The sequence below is a fragment of the Aplysia californica genome, unplaced genomic scaffold (assembly GCF_000002075.1).
Source record: "Aplysia californica isolate F4 #8 unplaced genomic scaffold, AplCal3.0 scaffold00432, whole genome shotgun sequence".
NCBI classification, from domain to species: domain Eukaryota; kingdom Metazoa; phylum Mollusca; class Gastropoda; order Aplysiida; family Aplysiidae; genus Aplysia; species Aplysia californica.
The window spans coordinates 529,770-545,377 of NW_004797702.1; the positions used below are offsets into that span (position 1 = coordinate 529,770).

Genomic DNA, 15,608 nt, shown 5'->3' on the forward strand with positions numbered 1-15,608 from the left:
AACAGAAACTCGTGCGTTCTAACGTCTCTTTCTCCTGCTTTGCTACCTTGAAGCACATAAGACTTGATGATTTAGGCTTGGGCTAGGCCAAAAAGACAGCAAAAGAAGAGGAAAGCATTTAGTGTGTGATTTTTCGGTAATTCCACTTTGCATTCCTATCTTCTGGAACTAAAAATCCTGCTATAGCCATGTTCTGCTCTACAGAAACACAGAAAAGAGAGAGATGGAATGGGACGTGACATCAAGGGGATTTACACTGTGTACTATATATTTCAACCTTTGATAACATCTTGACCCCCAATGCAATGCATACAACGATATCAGCTCTCCTCCTTCCTCAAAATAGAAATCTTATTCCATGAATGGCAGATCACCACTTTTTTCTTCTCTTTACAATATCAAGGCTCCAGATTTTTTGCCCCATCCTCACACATTTGGAAAGGAAAAGTGTTATCTTAATTTTACCAGCCAATTTTAGAAATCATGGGAATGTTCCCTTTTCATCAGCAGATCACTTTGAATTGATGATTCAGTTGACTATAAATTATAAACTAAAAACTTACTTTAGTTTTAGTAGAGGTCTTACAGCGCTCGCAATTGCATAAGGTCATATGAGCACCAGAAGATTAGAGGTGTTACAAGAGAGTAGCTAACTTAGAAAAGAAGAAGGGGAGATAAGAATGATAGATGTTTCATAGGGAAGAAGAAGCAAACTACACCAGAGCACCCGCCAACCACCCACATTTTTTTTTTAGAAACCCCCAACAAAACAGAAACAACAAAACAAAGTTTATGTTCAAGTTTATGTACAGAATGAAAGCGCATCGCAAGCAGCACAACAAATAATACATCGTGTGCAAAGACACACATGCAAAAATTTTATAAACAAAAAACTTTTTTTTGGGGTTCCATTGCTACAATTTCTGTCAGTGAAAATTCAGAACACAATCAATTCTGCCGACAGGTTCTCTCTCCCTTCCCCCTCCTCGTTCATTTTTTATTTGCAAACATACACTAATACAGGCTAGTAAGAAAAAAGCAACAAAAAACCCCCCCACAAAACATACAAAATATGAACTAGAAAGCTGAAGAAGCAAAAGTTGAATACACTAAAATTTAGATCTGGATAAGTTCTTGAAATGCCTGAAAATTACTTTCAGTCCAGCAGTAAAGTACCTAAATCATTGCTCCAACTCTAATATATCAGTTTAAAAAAAACTAGAAAGTAATATGGACAAACTTGACCAAGTTGGCCACCTATTGTCCAGTAAAAAAGTTGTCTCAGACAGAAGAATGAAAGTCTCGGAAAGTGTCATTATAATAATAATAATGAAAAAAAAAACATAAGGGGGAAGTTGGAAGTGATCGTTTCAACAGGTGGTTGTCTTGGACAAGGGGCAGTTAGTTTTAATAAAAGTTTTAAGGCACTTGTAACACAATAGGATCACATAAGTGCTGAAGATTAGAGGTATAAAACAAGAGTAACAAACACAAAAAAGGAGGAGAGATAAGGACGATAGAAATGTTCGATAGGAATTAAGAAGAAGGAACAAACCACACCAGAGCACCCACCAACCACCCACAGGTGGCCGTTAGAGGAGGTTGGATTGAACTCTTACACTTACTCTTAAATGTTCTTTCAAAAAGTTATGTTTAAATTTAAAGATTACTAAGTTATCATCAGTCAGATGACAAACATATCCAGTAATACTGCTGAAGCCATCCCACATAAGTAAGGCCCACCAGCTGACTGACCAAAAGAAAACATGACTGTCTATATAAAACCATTAAGTTCATAACTAGAACTTGACTTATCTTCTTCTCTCTCATTCCTCGTAAGAGTAAGATAGCAGGATAGCTGTCTCTGCTTCTGCAACAAACAAAACAACCAAGCTGCCCACTTTTTAAAATTCAAATGTACAATTTCCCTTGCTTTAAAAAAATGTATGGTATTTCAAAGGCACTCTTGGGAGATTTTTTTCAGCCTGGGGTAAGGAATAATTCTGAATTTTGACCAGGAATCCGATATGAACAGGCCTGCTTTTCTTTCACTTGCAAACAAGACTCCAAGATTTTCCTCCATTTCATCAAAGAGGACAAGGAACTTAATCCAACCTGCACTGGGATCATACTCAGAGAGATGGAAAACCTGAAAAAAAGTCATCAATGACTAAGTCTGCACAAACCCAGGATCAACCCTGGCACTGTGACCTGGTAGTGGTAGGCAAGCACCTTCCAGCAAAACCTGTCTACAGCAACAACAAAAAATGACTTCAGATGCACTCCCTCTCTCTCCTACTCCTACGTTCAAGTTAAGGGGAAACCAAATGCTACAGAAAGGAGCAAACTACAAGCATGAATTGCCAGCATCCAAGACCACTAGGTTGTAGAACTCTCTCTAGAATAAAACTCTGACAAATGATACGCTTTAAAGTTAGATCTTTTCTCGCCATTCTTGGTATACAGCAACGACTTGAAACACGCTCTACACAGGAAGCATGGGTCTGTTGGAATAAGTGAAGAATCTCGCACGATCCACCTGTGTCAGAAAGCATTCATTAAGTTAGATTAGTGCCTTACAAAGAGATGATTAACTTTATACAACTTTTATCGATGTGAAGCAATTAAATTTCAATAGTCACAGAAGACATAGAGGGGGGGGGGGAATTGCAGTTCATACATCTTGTTCATATTATCATCCGACATGATACAATAAAAAACAAAAGTAAGAAAAAAAATTGTCCATGGTGGAACCTGAGAAAGTTTTTTTTACATGAAAAGCAAAAAACTACACCCACTCGAGGTGCGTACTATAAGTAGACCTGCATGTGAGCCTCAACCAGATTGTCTAAAAATTTTGCGCAACCCCCCCAAAAAAAGCCTTTGTGGGTGTCATAAGGAAGGACATCCGAGTAACGAGCGACCACCCCAACAAACACAATAAAGAAGAGACCTAACCCTAACCCTACCCCCACCCCCAAAAAGAACCTGCAACGGGCCTCATGTAAAAAGGCCATAACAAGTCCTAAATGAAAAAAAAAATTAAAAAACCACACTCCAAAACAAACAAGGAGCATATAGATCTAGATCTAGATTCTAGATCTATATATGGCTTACATCTACATTGCTATAGGGTTTGATACAATAACACAATAGAATTGGAATATGAATCCTTCATATATATAGATCTAGTAATCTAAATAAATCTAGATCTAGATCTTGTAGAACAAGTGAATAGGAATAGGCCTTGAACTACAAATCCGCATCCGATTCCGAACAGAGGGACTCAGCTGAGTCTAGATTCTAGATCTAGATAGATCTAATATCTAGATTTAGATTTTTACTAGAATCTAAATAAATAAATAATTCACGCACCTGATGAAATGCTTATTTTTACGAATATAAATATTACAGCACAACCTATGATAGTGTTTGACACAATAGAATTGGAATATGAATCCTCCATTGAGGTCTATAATGATCTATATAAATCTAGATCTAGATCTAGATTCTATTAGAACAAGAGAGTCGGACTTGAATGAATCCACACGATCTGAACAATTGAATTAGTCAACAAACGAAATTGAAAATGGCCGCTCGAGCACGAAACTGAAAGTAGATCATTTAAGTTATCGTCCTTTTTCGTATTCGCATTTCTACTTAGGTTCCGACAATTATGTCGGAAACGCCGACGTAGGCAGTCGGCGGTGCGCGCGTCGGCGATCGGCACGCAAACGAAAGTGCCGACGAAGCCGACGGGAGAAAAATGGGTCGCTGGCAGTCGGCCAAGCCTCGCACTACGCACATTGACTGATACAGGCATGCCTAGCGATAGCATCGGCCGGTTCGCGGGTCGGGTCGCGATTGTCGGATTTCAGACGATTGTCGGCAAACATGCAGGTCTATATAAGGTGGAGAACACTTTAATCTATAACAGAAACCAACAGAATTTTACCACGAAAAACCCCGTTATTTGAGCCCTTTCCACCAATACACCGGAGGCTCACAAAATTGCCCCTATGCCTAGCCACCAGTACAGTGGTGAGCGAAACCCCATCCCTAATCCGGCCCGTCTGAAACAAAATGCGTACGGAAAACAGCCTTTACTAAACAAGATGTTATGTTATTGATTATTTTGAATACCTTTCTCAATCAGATGCTGGTAATGACACGGACAACCCTGAGTAGGATATGGAATATGATTCTGACGATCATATGAATGTTAGTAATATATTACTCATGAGCTCAGGCAGAGGGGCACGGTAACCTCAGGAGGTCAGGACTCAAAGGGTTAATGCAGCTTGAAACAAAAGAAAAAGTCAAATTTTGATATGATTTTATCTATTGTTAATTTCTTTACTTACTTTGATGAAAACTTTAAGCAGCTTTGACACACAGATCTGTTCTTCAACCGTGTAATTGTGAGAATTGGGTAGTGACGAAAATCTTGTACATCTTCTGAGCTGAAAATTCTGGGACAAAAGAAAATAGTCAGTTGTTATACATCTTCTCTGCTGAAAGGTCTAAAACAAAGCAGAAAACAGTTGTTGGCAAGCTTAACCAAACTCTACTGAAGTTTTGATGTATGCATTTTAACCATATCCGTATGTCGTGTCTTACTATCGTATCCATACAACATGGGGAACTCTGGGCCACCAGTTTCCAAAGAGGTAATTAACTTGTTAATCCGATCCGTACGCATTGCGTAGCAGTCTGTCAAAACGATTTTTTGAGAAATACTGAAAGTTTCAAAGAGATCTTTGTACTAGAAGTATTTTAAAAAGTGAAGAATACAACCCAGGGGGTACAAAATGACCCCAGGGCGTACGGATAGGGTTAAAACATCAAGCAAAAGGTAAACACACTAACAATTTTTTTTGTATTCACAAAGAAGAAAAATGGCAAATTTCATACTCTGCAAATGTTTTCCCCTCCTTGAGTGATGGTATTCCGCATTTGGGGAGTGTCATTTTAAAAATATAACATAAAATAACTTTTTCCAAGCTAACAGCAAATATTTTTATGTTAATGTTGATGAAAGATGGTAGGGGTATTATGGATGAGGATAAAAATGACTCTCTGTATCTTTGTTTGTTATGCTGCAGAAGCATGGATCTTTTATTACTTTTATTTCAAATCAAATCAAATCAAATTTGAGGGAACAAAGGGTGTCGGCCATCTGAGAAGATGGAATTAATTTTTCTAGTGCAAATTATATAACATAATTCATCAAAATAAGAGAAAGTAATTGCTGAAATTTTGCATGTTCTCATATAATATAATAATAGATTTCGTTTTCTCTATCTTGATGTCTTGTGTTTCCCGCCCATGCTGTCACACAGTAATTGATCATACTTTCTATGGCTGAAAGATAAAATATAGACAGCAATGAATAATCAACTTTAAATTACATGAGCTTCCTCAGAAAAAAAGCCTTTTGTTCCATTTTTTATGAAGGAGAGAAATGTGGATGCATGTTGAGTTTGTTGTCTATGAAAACACTCAAATACTTGTAATCTGACACTTGCTTGATGTTCCATTTTTAATTTGGAGAGGTAGGGGAAATTTCTTCTTTCTTAAGCGACAACAAGCATATGGGTGTTAATTTTTTACATTTAAAACTAGCTTATGAGTTTCACACCACTCAGAGAAGTTCGACATAAATTTCAATTTGAAGTTTCGTTATGGTCAGCCTAAATGAGCCATTGTATGGACGAATAGTCCCCAAATTTTATCAACTCGATATTAATGCTGTTAATTTGGCAACAGTGTTTGTGTACAGTGTAAACAAAACAGGTGACAAGACCATTTCTTGAGGGGCCACTGTAAATCAACGAAAAAAAAAAAGGAAAAAAAAGGAAAACAGATGCAAGCAAGGTTGGAAGCAAGATTCAAATTCAACAGCTGTTTTTTAGATGGGCATGAAAACTTTCTTTACTTATATATATTATATATGTCTATACTCTCTCAAAATATTTGAAACTCTAGTCATTCTCACAGAATCTGAAAAACCTTTAAATTCTTTGCCAATCAAAATCTGCTTCACATCTCCTCACATCGTCTTTTTTTCAGCATAGCACCAGCAGCAAAGTAGGAACGTCTTACTGAATTTATGTGACTGTTTTCGGACGAATACAGTTCTTCGCTGCAGTTGTTCTTCCAATACTCAAGTGTGTCGTATTGAAAAACTAATATACAAAATCTGATTTCATTTTACTGTTAAGACAAGAATTTAAATATTCAAAACTTCTCTAGCTTCTTATCCATTACCAACATGTCACTGAAGCTAAAGACAAAGACAAAAAGCATCGTTCTGAGGGCCACTTTGGGTGCTATGGTGGGATGGAGCTGGAAACCTTGATACAGAAAAAAGATTTCCCCATTTAACACACCACTGACGCAAAGAATGTTGTTCACATGTCCAAAGATGAAAATAACCTGTTGAAGAATAAACTTTTTTCTGAATAAAACTTAACCACAAGGAACTAATTTGGGTAAAAGTTCTCATTTTTGTTCTAGATCTAGTAAGGTTTTACAATACAGCGTTCGCAACTGCATAAGGTCATATGAGCGCCAAGGGGTGGATCTCAACAGGGAAGTCCAAACGGGGAATCAGGCTTACTCTGCTCACCTTTCTAGCCTCAACAACACAAAGGTCTGCTTTGACTATCAAGGCACCCCGGAAATAGCAGTTCACAAGGGAGTGACAAACATACAAAAGAAGTAGAGGAAAAAGTATGATAGTAAGGATGAGGAAAGAAAAAGCAGCAGTTCCCCCTATGTTGTTCCGGCACAGTATGAGCATGACATTGATAAATCAGCCCATTTACAATTCTACTGTGCATAAGAACATTTTAAGGACCCCCCTTTGGGAATGGCCTAAAGACACTTCTGTCAGTGGCACTGCCCTGGGGAGGCAAAAGTTCTCATTCTGGACAACAAAAAAATGTAAATATTTCATCACCTGATATCTGTAAACAAAACAGAGTGCTCGCAATTTCCCTGATGTGTGAACAGATAATGGTGTCCCAATCTAATCTTGAGGTCAAAAAACTTTGTCTTTTCCATTGCAGCTGTTGTGAACTGTGCATCAGGCATGTGTTCTGAAGCCCACTTCAAGATTATCCTGAAATATGCACAACATGTACTTACTCATAGCGTCAAAATATCCTTGAATGGAAGTAGAAATGGATATAGTCCTTATAAGGTCATAGGCACAATTTTACATGAAATTGGCAAAATGTTAGAGAAAAGACATATTACTCTTTTTAGCAAACAATTTTAAAAGTATTTGTTTATTACAAACAAACTACTGGAGCTTCATACACAAATAAATACAAACAGCATCATTTATTACATACTATAAAAAACAAGTCTCAAAGCAGTTTTTTTCCAAGACATACACCCACTAAGCAACATTTGTCGGCATGAAATACAAAACACTATGGCTTCAAACCATGGATTATTTAATTATTATTTATTCTATAAAAACAGAGGCAAGAACATTTGTATAACCCTCTACAAAGAAGGTATTAAGCCACATACTTGGAATAGTCCTTGTTGTCAGATTGTCGGAAGTCATTGTAAAACACATTTTCTATGAAGAAGAAACTGGATTTATAGATGTCCTGTAAGCAGAAATAGTAAAACCACAGGTCAGAAAAACATTAATAGGCCTACTTTAGAAAAGATTATCAGATGAATCAAAATGACAGTTATTAAAATCAGTTCAGTACCAAAACAAAACGCTAACACAACAGAAAAATTGTGAAATCAGACCATATAAGAGAAGTCACAAGAAAAACTAATTATATTTAGTGTAAGAGGCATTATGACAAGTTGAGAATAAAGGAAATATCTGTTCGCTTATAATAAAGTTGTTGTAAACAAAACACGGTGATTGGGCTGCTGATTGAATTAAACTAAAAAGCGATTATTTTCATATCCAGAATTATTCCATACTTTATAAAACAAAAAGTGACTTATTCTTTGATGGTTTTACAATACATGACACTGCAATTTTCAGTCAGACTAAGATAAGAATAAGAGCAAGATGTTTTTCTTTCTTTTATTGGCCTTTGTCATGTTTCATAGCCATTTCAACCTGGACTGAATCATCAGGAAATCATTTCTTTGAGCTAGTACTGAAGAGAGCCTTGGAAACTCATTAACAATATTTCATTTCCAACTGTATTTTGCAGACATGAAGACAAAAATCTCAACCTGTAGCTGAAGTACATGTTTGGGAGGCTGAACCAAGATAATGAAAATTGAAAAGGGTATCTCACCCCTGCCTTCTCCAGGCAACTGGTATCAACGTCCGGCAAAGAGCTATAATCTCCTGGGATGATGGCATCTGCAGAGCAAGATATTTTGTCCCGCAGAGCAGACAAGGGCTGAGACCCTAATACCATCATTGTTTCGCATTCTCGATACTAGTAAGAATAAAATAAAACACATTTCAACATGTTGGTAACACTTAAAATTTAAAACAAAGCAAAACAGTCTAGTTGAAATAAATATTCAAATACTATTTGAGTCACGACGCGGTGGAATCAGGCACTCGTCAATTTTTGTGCATGCGGAGTTATTGGTATCATCTTAGAGCTTGTTCATTTATCTTCCTTTTGGTGAAAAAAGTACCCATCTATCTTAAACAGATGTGAAGATATTTGTGATTGAAAGAGGTAGGTTCACTTGGTTTCAGCAGTAAAAACAGTGAAAAAATGGCCGCCAAAGTTTGGTAACTTCAGTAGCTAAAGAGTGCTTGAAAACTGAGAATGACATATTTTGAGCTTTTAATCAATGTTTTTCAATATAATGGAAATGAGTTTTTTATTTGGATATAAAGGGGTTGAACAAAAAAACAAACATTTGATTGAAATTGCGAAACTTGTGGGAAAATGCCTGTTTCTCCAATTTTGTTATTTTGATGAGCGCCTGATTTCACCACGATGCCTCATATTTAACCTCTTGCAGCTACAGTCAAACCTCATTATATTGTTAGTTAGTTCCGCTTATCGCCAGGTTTTGCCACTGCACAAAAATGAATGCCTATAATATATAAACATACCATCTGCCTATTTACAATGCCATCTACTAACTGACTCGAGTTGTCCACTCCATATACAACTAATGTTAATCCCCCCCCCCCCCCCCCGACACAGCTAGGGTTGCTCTCGTGGCCTAGAGGTTAAGGCATTGGCCTCTCATTCAAAGGTCATGGATTCGAATCAGGGTAGCGAAGGAAACAAATTTCTTCTCTAAAATTTCTCCTTTCACCTCCTTTCCTGCTCTCTAGCAATGTTCTGTCGTCTGTTTTCGTCTCCTCTCTCTGCCCCCACCACCTCACCTCCTTTGCCCCATCCCTCTGGGCTCCTGACTCTTTCTGCAGCCTTTCTACTGCTATTCCTTGGCTCCTTCTAACTGCTGTCTTTCAGCCACACCTCTGACCTTCAGGTAGGAAAGATCTACACCTAGCCTTCTCAGACAAGGGCGAAAAATCTCGGAGAGCACGTGTGCAAGCTGGCACATTAAAGATCCCTTGGTGGTCTAAAATCGATAAGAGAAGGCTACGGACACCACTCTGGCAAAATTCAAAATTTCCTACCAACTGAAAAAGTTTCATGTGTCCCGCACCCTCATATGACCTTACTTACGCAGTTGCGAGCGCCGTAAAACACTTACACCCCCCCTCCAAAGCTAGTGAACTGGCCACCAGGACAGACACAAAAAATGTGTACAAGAGAAAAAGACAGAAAGAAAGAGAGAGTGAGAGAGACAGAGAGAAAGAGAGACACATAGAGAGAAAGAGGGACAGAGAGGGAGAAGGGGGGGGGGGAGGGGGATAGAGATAGACTTAAGACTTAGTTCTAAATACGGTACATGTAATTTGTCAACCAAAAGACACTTTTCAAACACAGATCACACAGCAAACGTAGAGGCGTCGATGTTATTTAACAGGGTACAGCATTAGAACCCCATTATACCGCCAGCCCATCTTTACCGCCAACTTCATGCTCGTCCTAAGGTTGGTGGTATAATAAGATTTTTAAACATTAGGCTACATTTTATGTGGTCACTGCCATCTTCCTGATTTTATACATTCTTAAGGTTGAAGTAAACGACAACTGTGAAGGCATTGAATTTGAGATCTTAGGGACTTTGAAAATCTACTTAGGCTTCCCTTCGACCTGAACAAAAAAATAACAGTTCATAAAGGCCTTGCACGGACGATTACCTGGGAATATGACTTTATAAACAAACATCCATGATTTTGAGTATCAGCGTACTCAAAGAACAAAAATTTCCATTAACTCTGGTTTATCACTTTTGTCTCATAATGCTATCATGGAGTCCAGTCTCAACTTATCCAGGAATCCAGTCTTTAGAACAGACAGTTTGAAGCAAAATCCTTTGTAACTTATCTTATGAAAATCAGGTACAAAATTGTCACTGGAGGGAAACACATACCCGTGTTGACTTTTCTCCTTGCTGTAAACACTTTGTTATTTGCAACGTGAGTATAACATTTGGCACAGGCACCTGATACTGTTCCTCTGCCACTGGCTGCTGTAAAGTCTGCGGTAAAAGTGCCTGACCAAGGAATAGAGATTCAAAGTTCATGTTATGTGCAAAAAGTGACAGTTCTTGAATGAAAAAGATTTAAAATGTACCTAAAGAAAATCTCAAAAGGATGCAGAAAAAAAGAATATACACACCTTTCTCTGACTTTTGAAACATTTGATACAGATAAACATGTCAGAAGCAAGGTGGCAAAATGGAAATATTACAAATTTTTCAGTTTGGTAAGAGTTTCACCCTTCTCACAACTGCATAAGGTTATATTAGTGTGTGGGACAGAAGTCGGTTGGTTATTCTTGTCCTTGGCTGAGCATTGGTCTTCTTTGCTACCTTACTAAAGGTGCCATAACAGAGTATATAATTTCCATTGTCTTTCTGTGGTAGCCACCCTTCATGTGAACATGTGGCTGTTGGAAGTCTATGGCAAGTGTGTTTTCAATTCTAACAAGGCTCACAGTTTTAAGCCTTGAGCAACGAAAGATAGGTAAGAAGAACATTGCATTTTGCAGGAGAAAGACTGCATGAAACCAAAGAGACATCATGTCTGAATACATCAGCCAGTCATGGAGAAGTGTGAACTTAACAAAACAAGAATTTCATTAGCAGGCATGACAGTACACACCAGTTCTGTAAAGTGTTCTATTAATATTTGTCATGTCTTTAAAAAAATAAGAACAAAATACACGCAATACAAGAATAAATTTTTCTGCACTTGCAATAGTTCTTCCCCTTTCCCTACTTGTCATTATTGAAATAAAAGGGAGTAAGTACTAATTCTGTCTCTATGTAACACAAGTTTCTGCCGTACATGGTTCAGTGCATGCAATTTATCATTGAGAGATCTGAGAGACTCTGCTTCTTTGGATTGCTTTCCACCTTGGGAAATTTGAATGGCAAGAGAAAGTGCAACTTCAGCTGATATGACCACATCAAACTCTACTACTCATACACAACGAATGAGGAAGGATAGAAAGGAAGAGGAGAAGAGCAAGAAAGCTGGAACAATATATCAGGAACATATTGTCACTGCCCTAGATGGCACATTTCATTTTTGCTATTTTTGAGGTAAATTGAAAAAAATTGTTAAACAAGAGTGATTATCATCTAATACAGTAGTCTCCGCCTAAGATTCCACCGCTTACGATCCCGGTTCGCTTAAGATCCCGTTGTTTTAGGAAAACTGAATTTTTACTATACAAAAGTCACCCCTAATATCCCGCTCTGATGGTCTACATTCTGCTAAGATCCCGCATTTCAGATCATAATTTGCGAAACAAAAACCCCGGCGGGACAGCTGATCAACCAAGAGAGAAAAGTTGAGATCAATAAACTGTCCGTCGCGTCAAAGATCAGCCACTGTCGTGAATGTGATCACATACAAGTTGTAAAACTCGATGAAGCGATACAATGTTTTCCCCAGACGGGATCACACCGGGGTGTGAACTGACCGACGCGTTTGTTTTCCCAACGCATCGCACTCACATCTGAGCTCTCCACCTAAACTTGCATCACTCGCTGGGTGGGTAGGGCCTTTACGTTCGTTCCAGGCTGGATCACATCGAACTGTGAACTCTTCCTTGACCATTGCAGCAGTTGTCTCTACTCCCGAATTTGCGACACAGACTGAATTTTAATTGGTGTGTTCACAACGTAATGGTGTGTAACGACAAAGGCGGTTGGGGGGTGGGTGGGGAGGGACTCGGTCAGAGATGGAAAGCTATAGATTTTCGAAAGGTAAAGGGGAGGGGCAACTGGATAAGCGTAGATCTTGAGACTCATGATAGGATAATAAGTGAAAATGGCACGCCTCTTGCCACTATGCACCGTGATAGGTCATCAAGGTTAACCACTCTTTGCTCGCCATATGCCATAAACCCACCAAGGGGGCACGTCAGTTCATTGTAGAGTGGAAGAAGACCATTTTACCAATTGTGAGCCTTAGCATGGGTCACCATAGATTCTTCCCTGGGTTCGTCGGTTAAGATCCCGATTCGCTTAAGAACCCGCATTTCCTTGCTCCCGAGCACCGGGATCTTAGGCGGAGACTACTGTATTGTTAAAATTTGCCATGCAGGTGTCTTTTTTGACTACCAGCTCATTTTTGTTTTGGTTTTACCAAAAAAGACAGATATAGTACCATCAAAAAAAATGTTGGTGATAATATGAGAAGTGATCATGAACAACAGCAATATCTTGAAGATGAACTGAATGTGATGATGGTGAAGGGAAGCAGCCCTGCACAGAGACAAAAACATTCTGACAATACAATTAAAACAGCAGCAGTAAAGCATACCATGTAATCGTCCATCACATTGTACTTCATATGTCTATTTACAGAAACTTTGTAAGATTCAATTTCTCGTCTCATTCGGCGCTGCTCTTCCTGAAACCTAAAAAAGAAGACAAACAATTGTCAGGGACAAGCAAGAAAAAATTTCTTTCGCCATAGCCATATAACCATAAAATAACTAATTATCATTTACTGTATTTGCTAAACATATGACATTAAAAAAATTGTCTGCCTTACCCAGACTGAACAATTTCTTGTCCATTAAAATAAAAATTATAATATCAATAGTTAGTCCACCATTGTCTGACCATGATCAAAGCATCTATAGAGGCCAACAATATTTCCCAAGCGAAATAGCAGAAACAAGAATTAAGATGACTTGTGGCTTCTGCTTTGACCAATGAAACTAATGCTGGCTGAAAAAAATATGCCACATTGTGAGCGTGAACCAGTGGACTCGTGACACGGTGAAATCAACAGAGCTGAAAAACGTGTGGCGAGTTCACTGAAAAAAAAGTATCCAAATAACAGGCTGGTGGTACAACGGGGGGCGGTACAATGAGGTTTGACAGTACATTAAAAAAACCCAAAAAACTTCCTCACATTGGTTGCATCTCGACTTGTTAAGAGATCAAAGTTCTTACTTACTTCACACATTCAAGATCAACCTCAGGGGGAGCTTGTGGCATTTCTAACAAATTCGAAAAATGTTTAGGTTCATTTCCAGTATACAGAGTTGACTTCCTGAAAATAAAATAGACAAAAATTTCCCTTAAATATGTAGGTTTCCTGTAGTAACAATGAATATATATAAAATTTAAGCCGAATTAGTTTTTTTTTTAAAAGACATAAAAAGATTATACACATAAATTTGCAGATACATGAAACTATCAATTATGCTGGAAACCTTAGAAAAACAGCTCAATTGTGAGTTGTGTAGCCTTATCGTTACTTTTTATAGATCTAGATCTAGTAGTATAGCTAGCTTGTTCATTTTCATTTGGGCCACCTCTATTCTCACCCGCATAGTGCAGGCGAGTCTTTTGGCTATTCTCACCCGGTGCACGTTCACCGTTATAGCCTAGATCTAGGCCACCAAATTTTGCGTAGAATTCTACACTGTGATAACAGAAAAATTGTAGAATTCTGTGCCGTGAACAAACGTTCCATTACAACTGTAGCCTACTAAAAGCGTACAATTTTGTCTGTGGGCAATGGAGAGAGAGAGAGAGAAAGAGAGAGAGAGAGAGAGAAAGAGAGAGAGAGAGGAGTAGCGCGAGAACTTCCAGGCAAAACAAAATGGCGACCCGCGTAGTTCGGCTCGATTTGAAAAGTTAAATAGCCGTAGCATCTTTGTAGACAACCAAATTAATTTACTTTTGTGTTTTAACATCATTTTTTAACTTTGTTTTGGTCAATTTGATCGTCCACACCGATAGACAGTATTCAGAAAGAGACAGAGAGAGAGAAGAGCGGAGGAGTAGATCTTGCGAGAACTTCCGGGCGGGTGAGAATAGCTACTTTCTTTCATTTGTCTGCATTCAAAAAAATTCTTACTCATTTATTTATTTGTTAATCATGAAACTTTGCATGGCACTCCTGTTGGCCAACATCACAATACAAACAAAAGTTGACAAATTAAAAGTTATGACAGGGTGCAGGCTACTAACAGTGACAGTACTGTAAACTCGCACTGGAGTGGAAACTCTTCATTCTTACCCGCATACTTCAGCCAATTCCCCTACAGTTTCGTCCGACACTGACATCATATTACATATCTGTTCATGGATTTCTTTCTCATTCTGTGGTTTCCGCATTCTGGTTGCCTGAAATGCTTCAAGATTCCATGACTGGAGAAAGTCACGGGGGCATATGAGTACTGTGGATTGCCTCGTTCTGCTCCTCCCTTTGAATTCCATTTCACTTTATAAAAGTATCAACTGACTCTAGAAAACCTATAGATCTAGAATCTAGATCTACATCTGGATCTAGATCTAGATCTAGATCTAGCTGCAGTCCAGCAAATAAGTGCTTCAATCGTGTAAAATTAAAGATTAGATACAGTACTGGTAAGGTTGAAGAAAATCATTGCCGAATCTTAAATGAATTCGTCAACGGCGCAAACGACTCACTGACGTCGAACGAAATATCGAAGGCACTAGATAGAGGCCTATCTCACACAACATCGACTCATTCCATTCATTTGTCATTTATTGAATGATAGGATCTAGCAGTTAAAAAAAACTCAGCGTATTCCAGTGTTCCTATTTTGCTCGTACCATCGGATATTCGCTGTCTTCTCCGTCGTCGTCATAATCAATAATACAAAAACAACACAATCTGAATTAATACAGAAATCCATACATCGCCCCTTCAAAGCTTCTTTTTCAAATATTAAGATTAAAGTGCTTCAAGAATACCTCAAGTGACAACAGATGAATCTAACTTTTGCTCCCTCCCGCTCTAAAATTTACCCAATGCCTCGCGGGAAAAAACCCAACATAATCTAAGGAAACACCAAGTCTTTAAAGCTCGTATAAGGGTTTCTCAAAAGATAGTAAACTTATTGAAGAAAAAAAGAAGACAGAAGTTCCTACGTTTAGCTTATGATGGCCGCCAGTTTTACTAAATTACTCAGTGCATGATACAATAGGAATGCATTAACTACACAGTCTAGAATACCAAACTCATCAAACTGTGGAACAGCACCCTCCAGCAGTGCAGGACCCCCCCC

General features: G+C 38.3%; 1 protein-coding gene across 1 annotated transcript; it reads right to left on the reverse strand.

Moving 5' to 3' along the window:
- Nucleotides 1-1,523: 1,523 nt before the first annotated feature.
- Nucleotides 1,524-15,068, reverse strand: LOC101846022 (snRNA-activating protein complex subunit 3). Its single transcript, XM_005104702.3, has 9 exons — nucleotides 14,594-15,068; nucleotides 13,523-13,618; nucleotides 12,878-12,974; nucleotides 10,474-10,596; nucleotides 8,289-8,435; nucleotides 7,546-7,628; nucleotides 6,965-7,126; nucleotides 4,365-4,472; nucleotides 1,524-2,539 (listed from the first exon to the last, which is right to left on the reverse strand). Exons 1-9 carry the CDS (start codon nucleotides 14,791-14,793, stop codon nucleotides 2,380-2,382), a joined length of 1,176 nt encoding a protein of 391 aa, XP_005104759.1. The 5' UTR covers nucleotides 14,794-15,068; the 3' UTR covers nucleotides 1,524-2,379.
- Nucleotides 15,069-15,608: the final 540 nt, after the last annotated feature.

What these genes read in the sequence shown, in the direction of transcription:
- LOC101846022 (XM_005104702.3), bottom strand. Translation starts at nt 14,793, where the DNA reads ATGGAATTCAAAGGGAGGAGCAGAACGAGGCAATCCACAGTACTCATA. An exon ending in ATGTGATGGACGATTACATG is followed by an intron (nt 10,597 to 12,877) that starts GTATGCTTTACT and finishes TTCCTTGGTCAG; the next exon opens with GCACTTTTACCGCAGACTTT. An exon ending in GTTTTGTTTACAGATATCAG is followed by an intron (nt 4,473 to 6,964) that starts GTGATGAAATAT and finishes CTTTTGTCCCAG; the next exon opens with AATTTTCAGCTCAGAAGATG.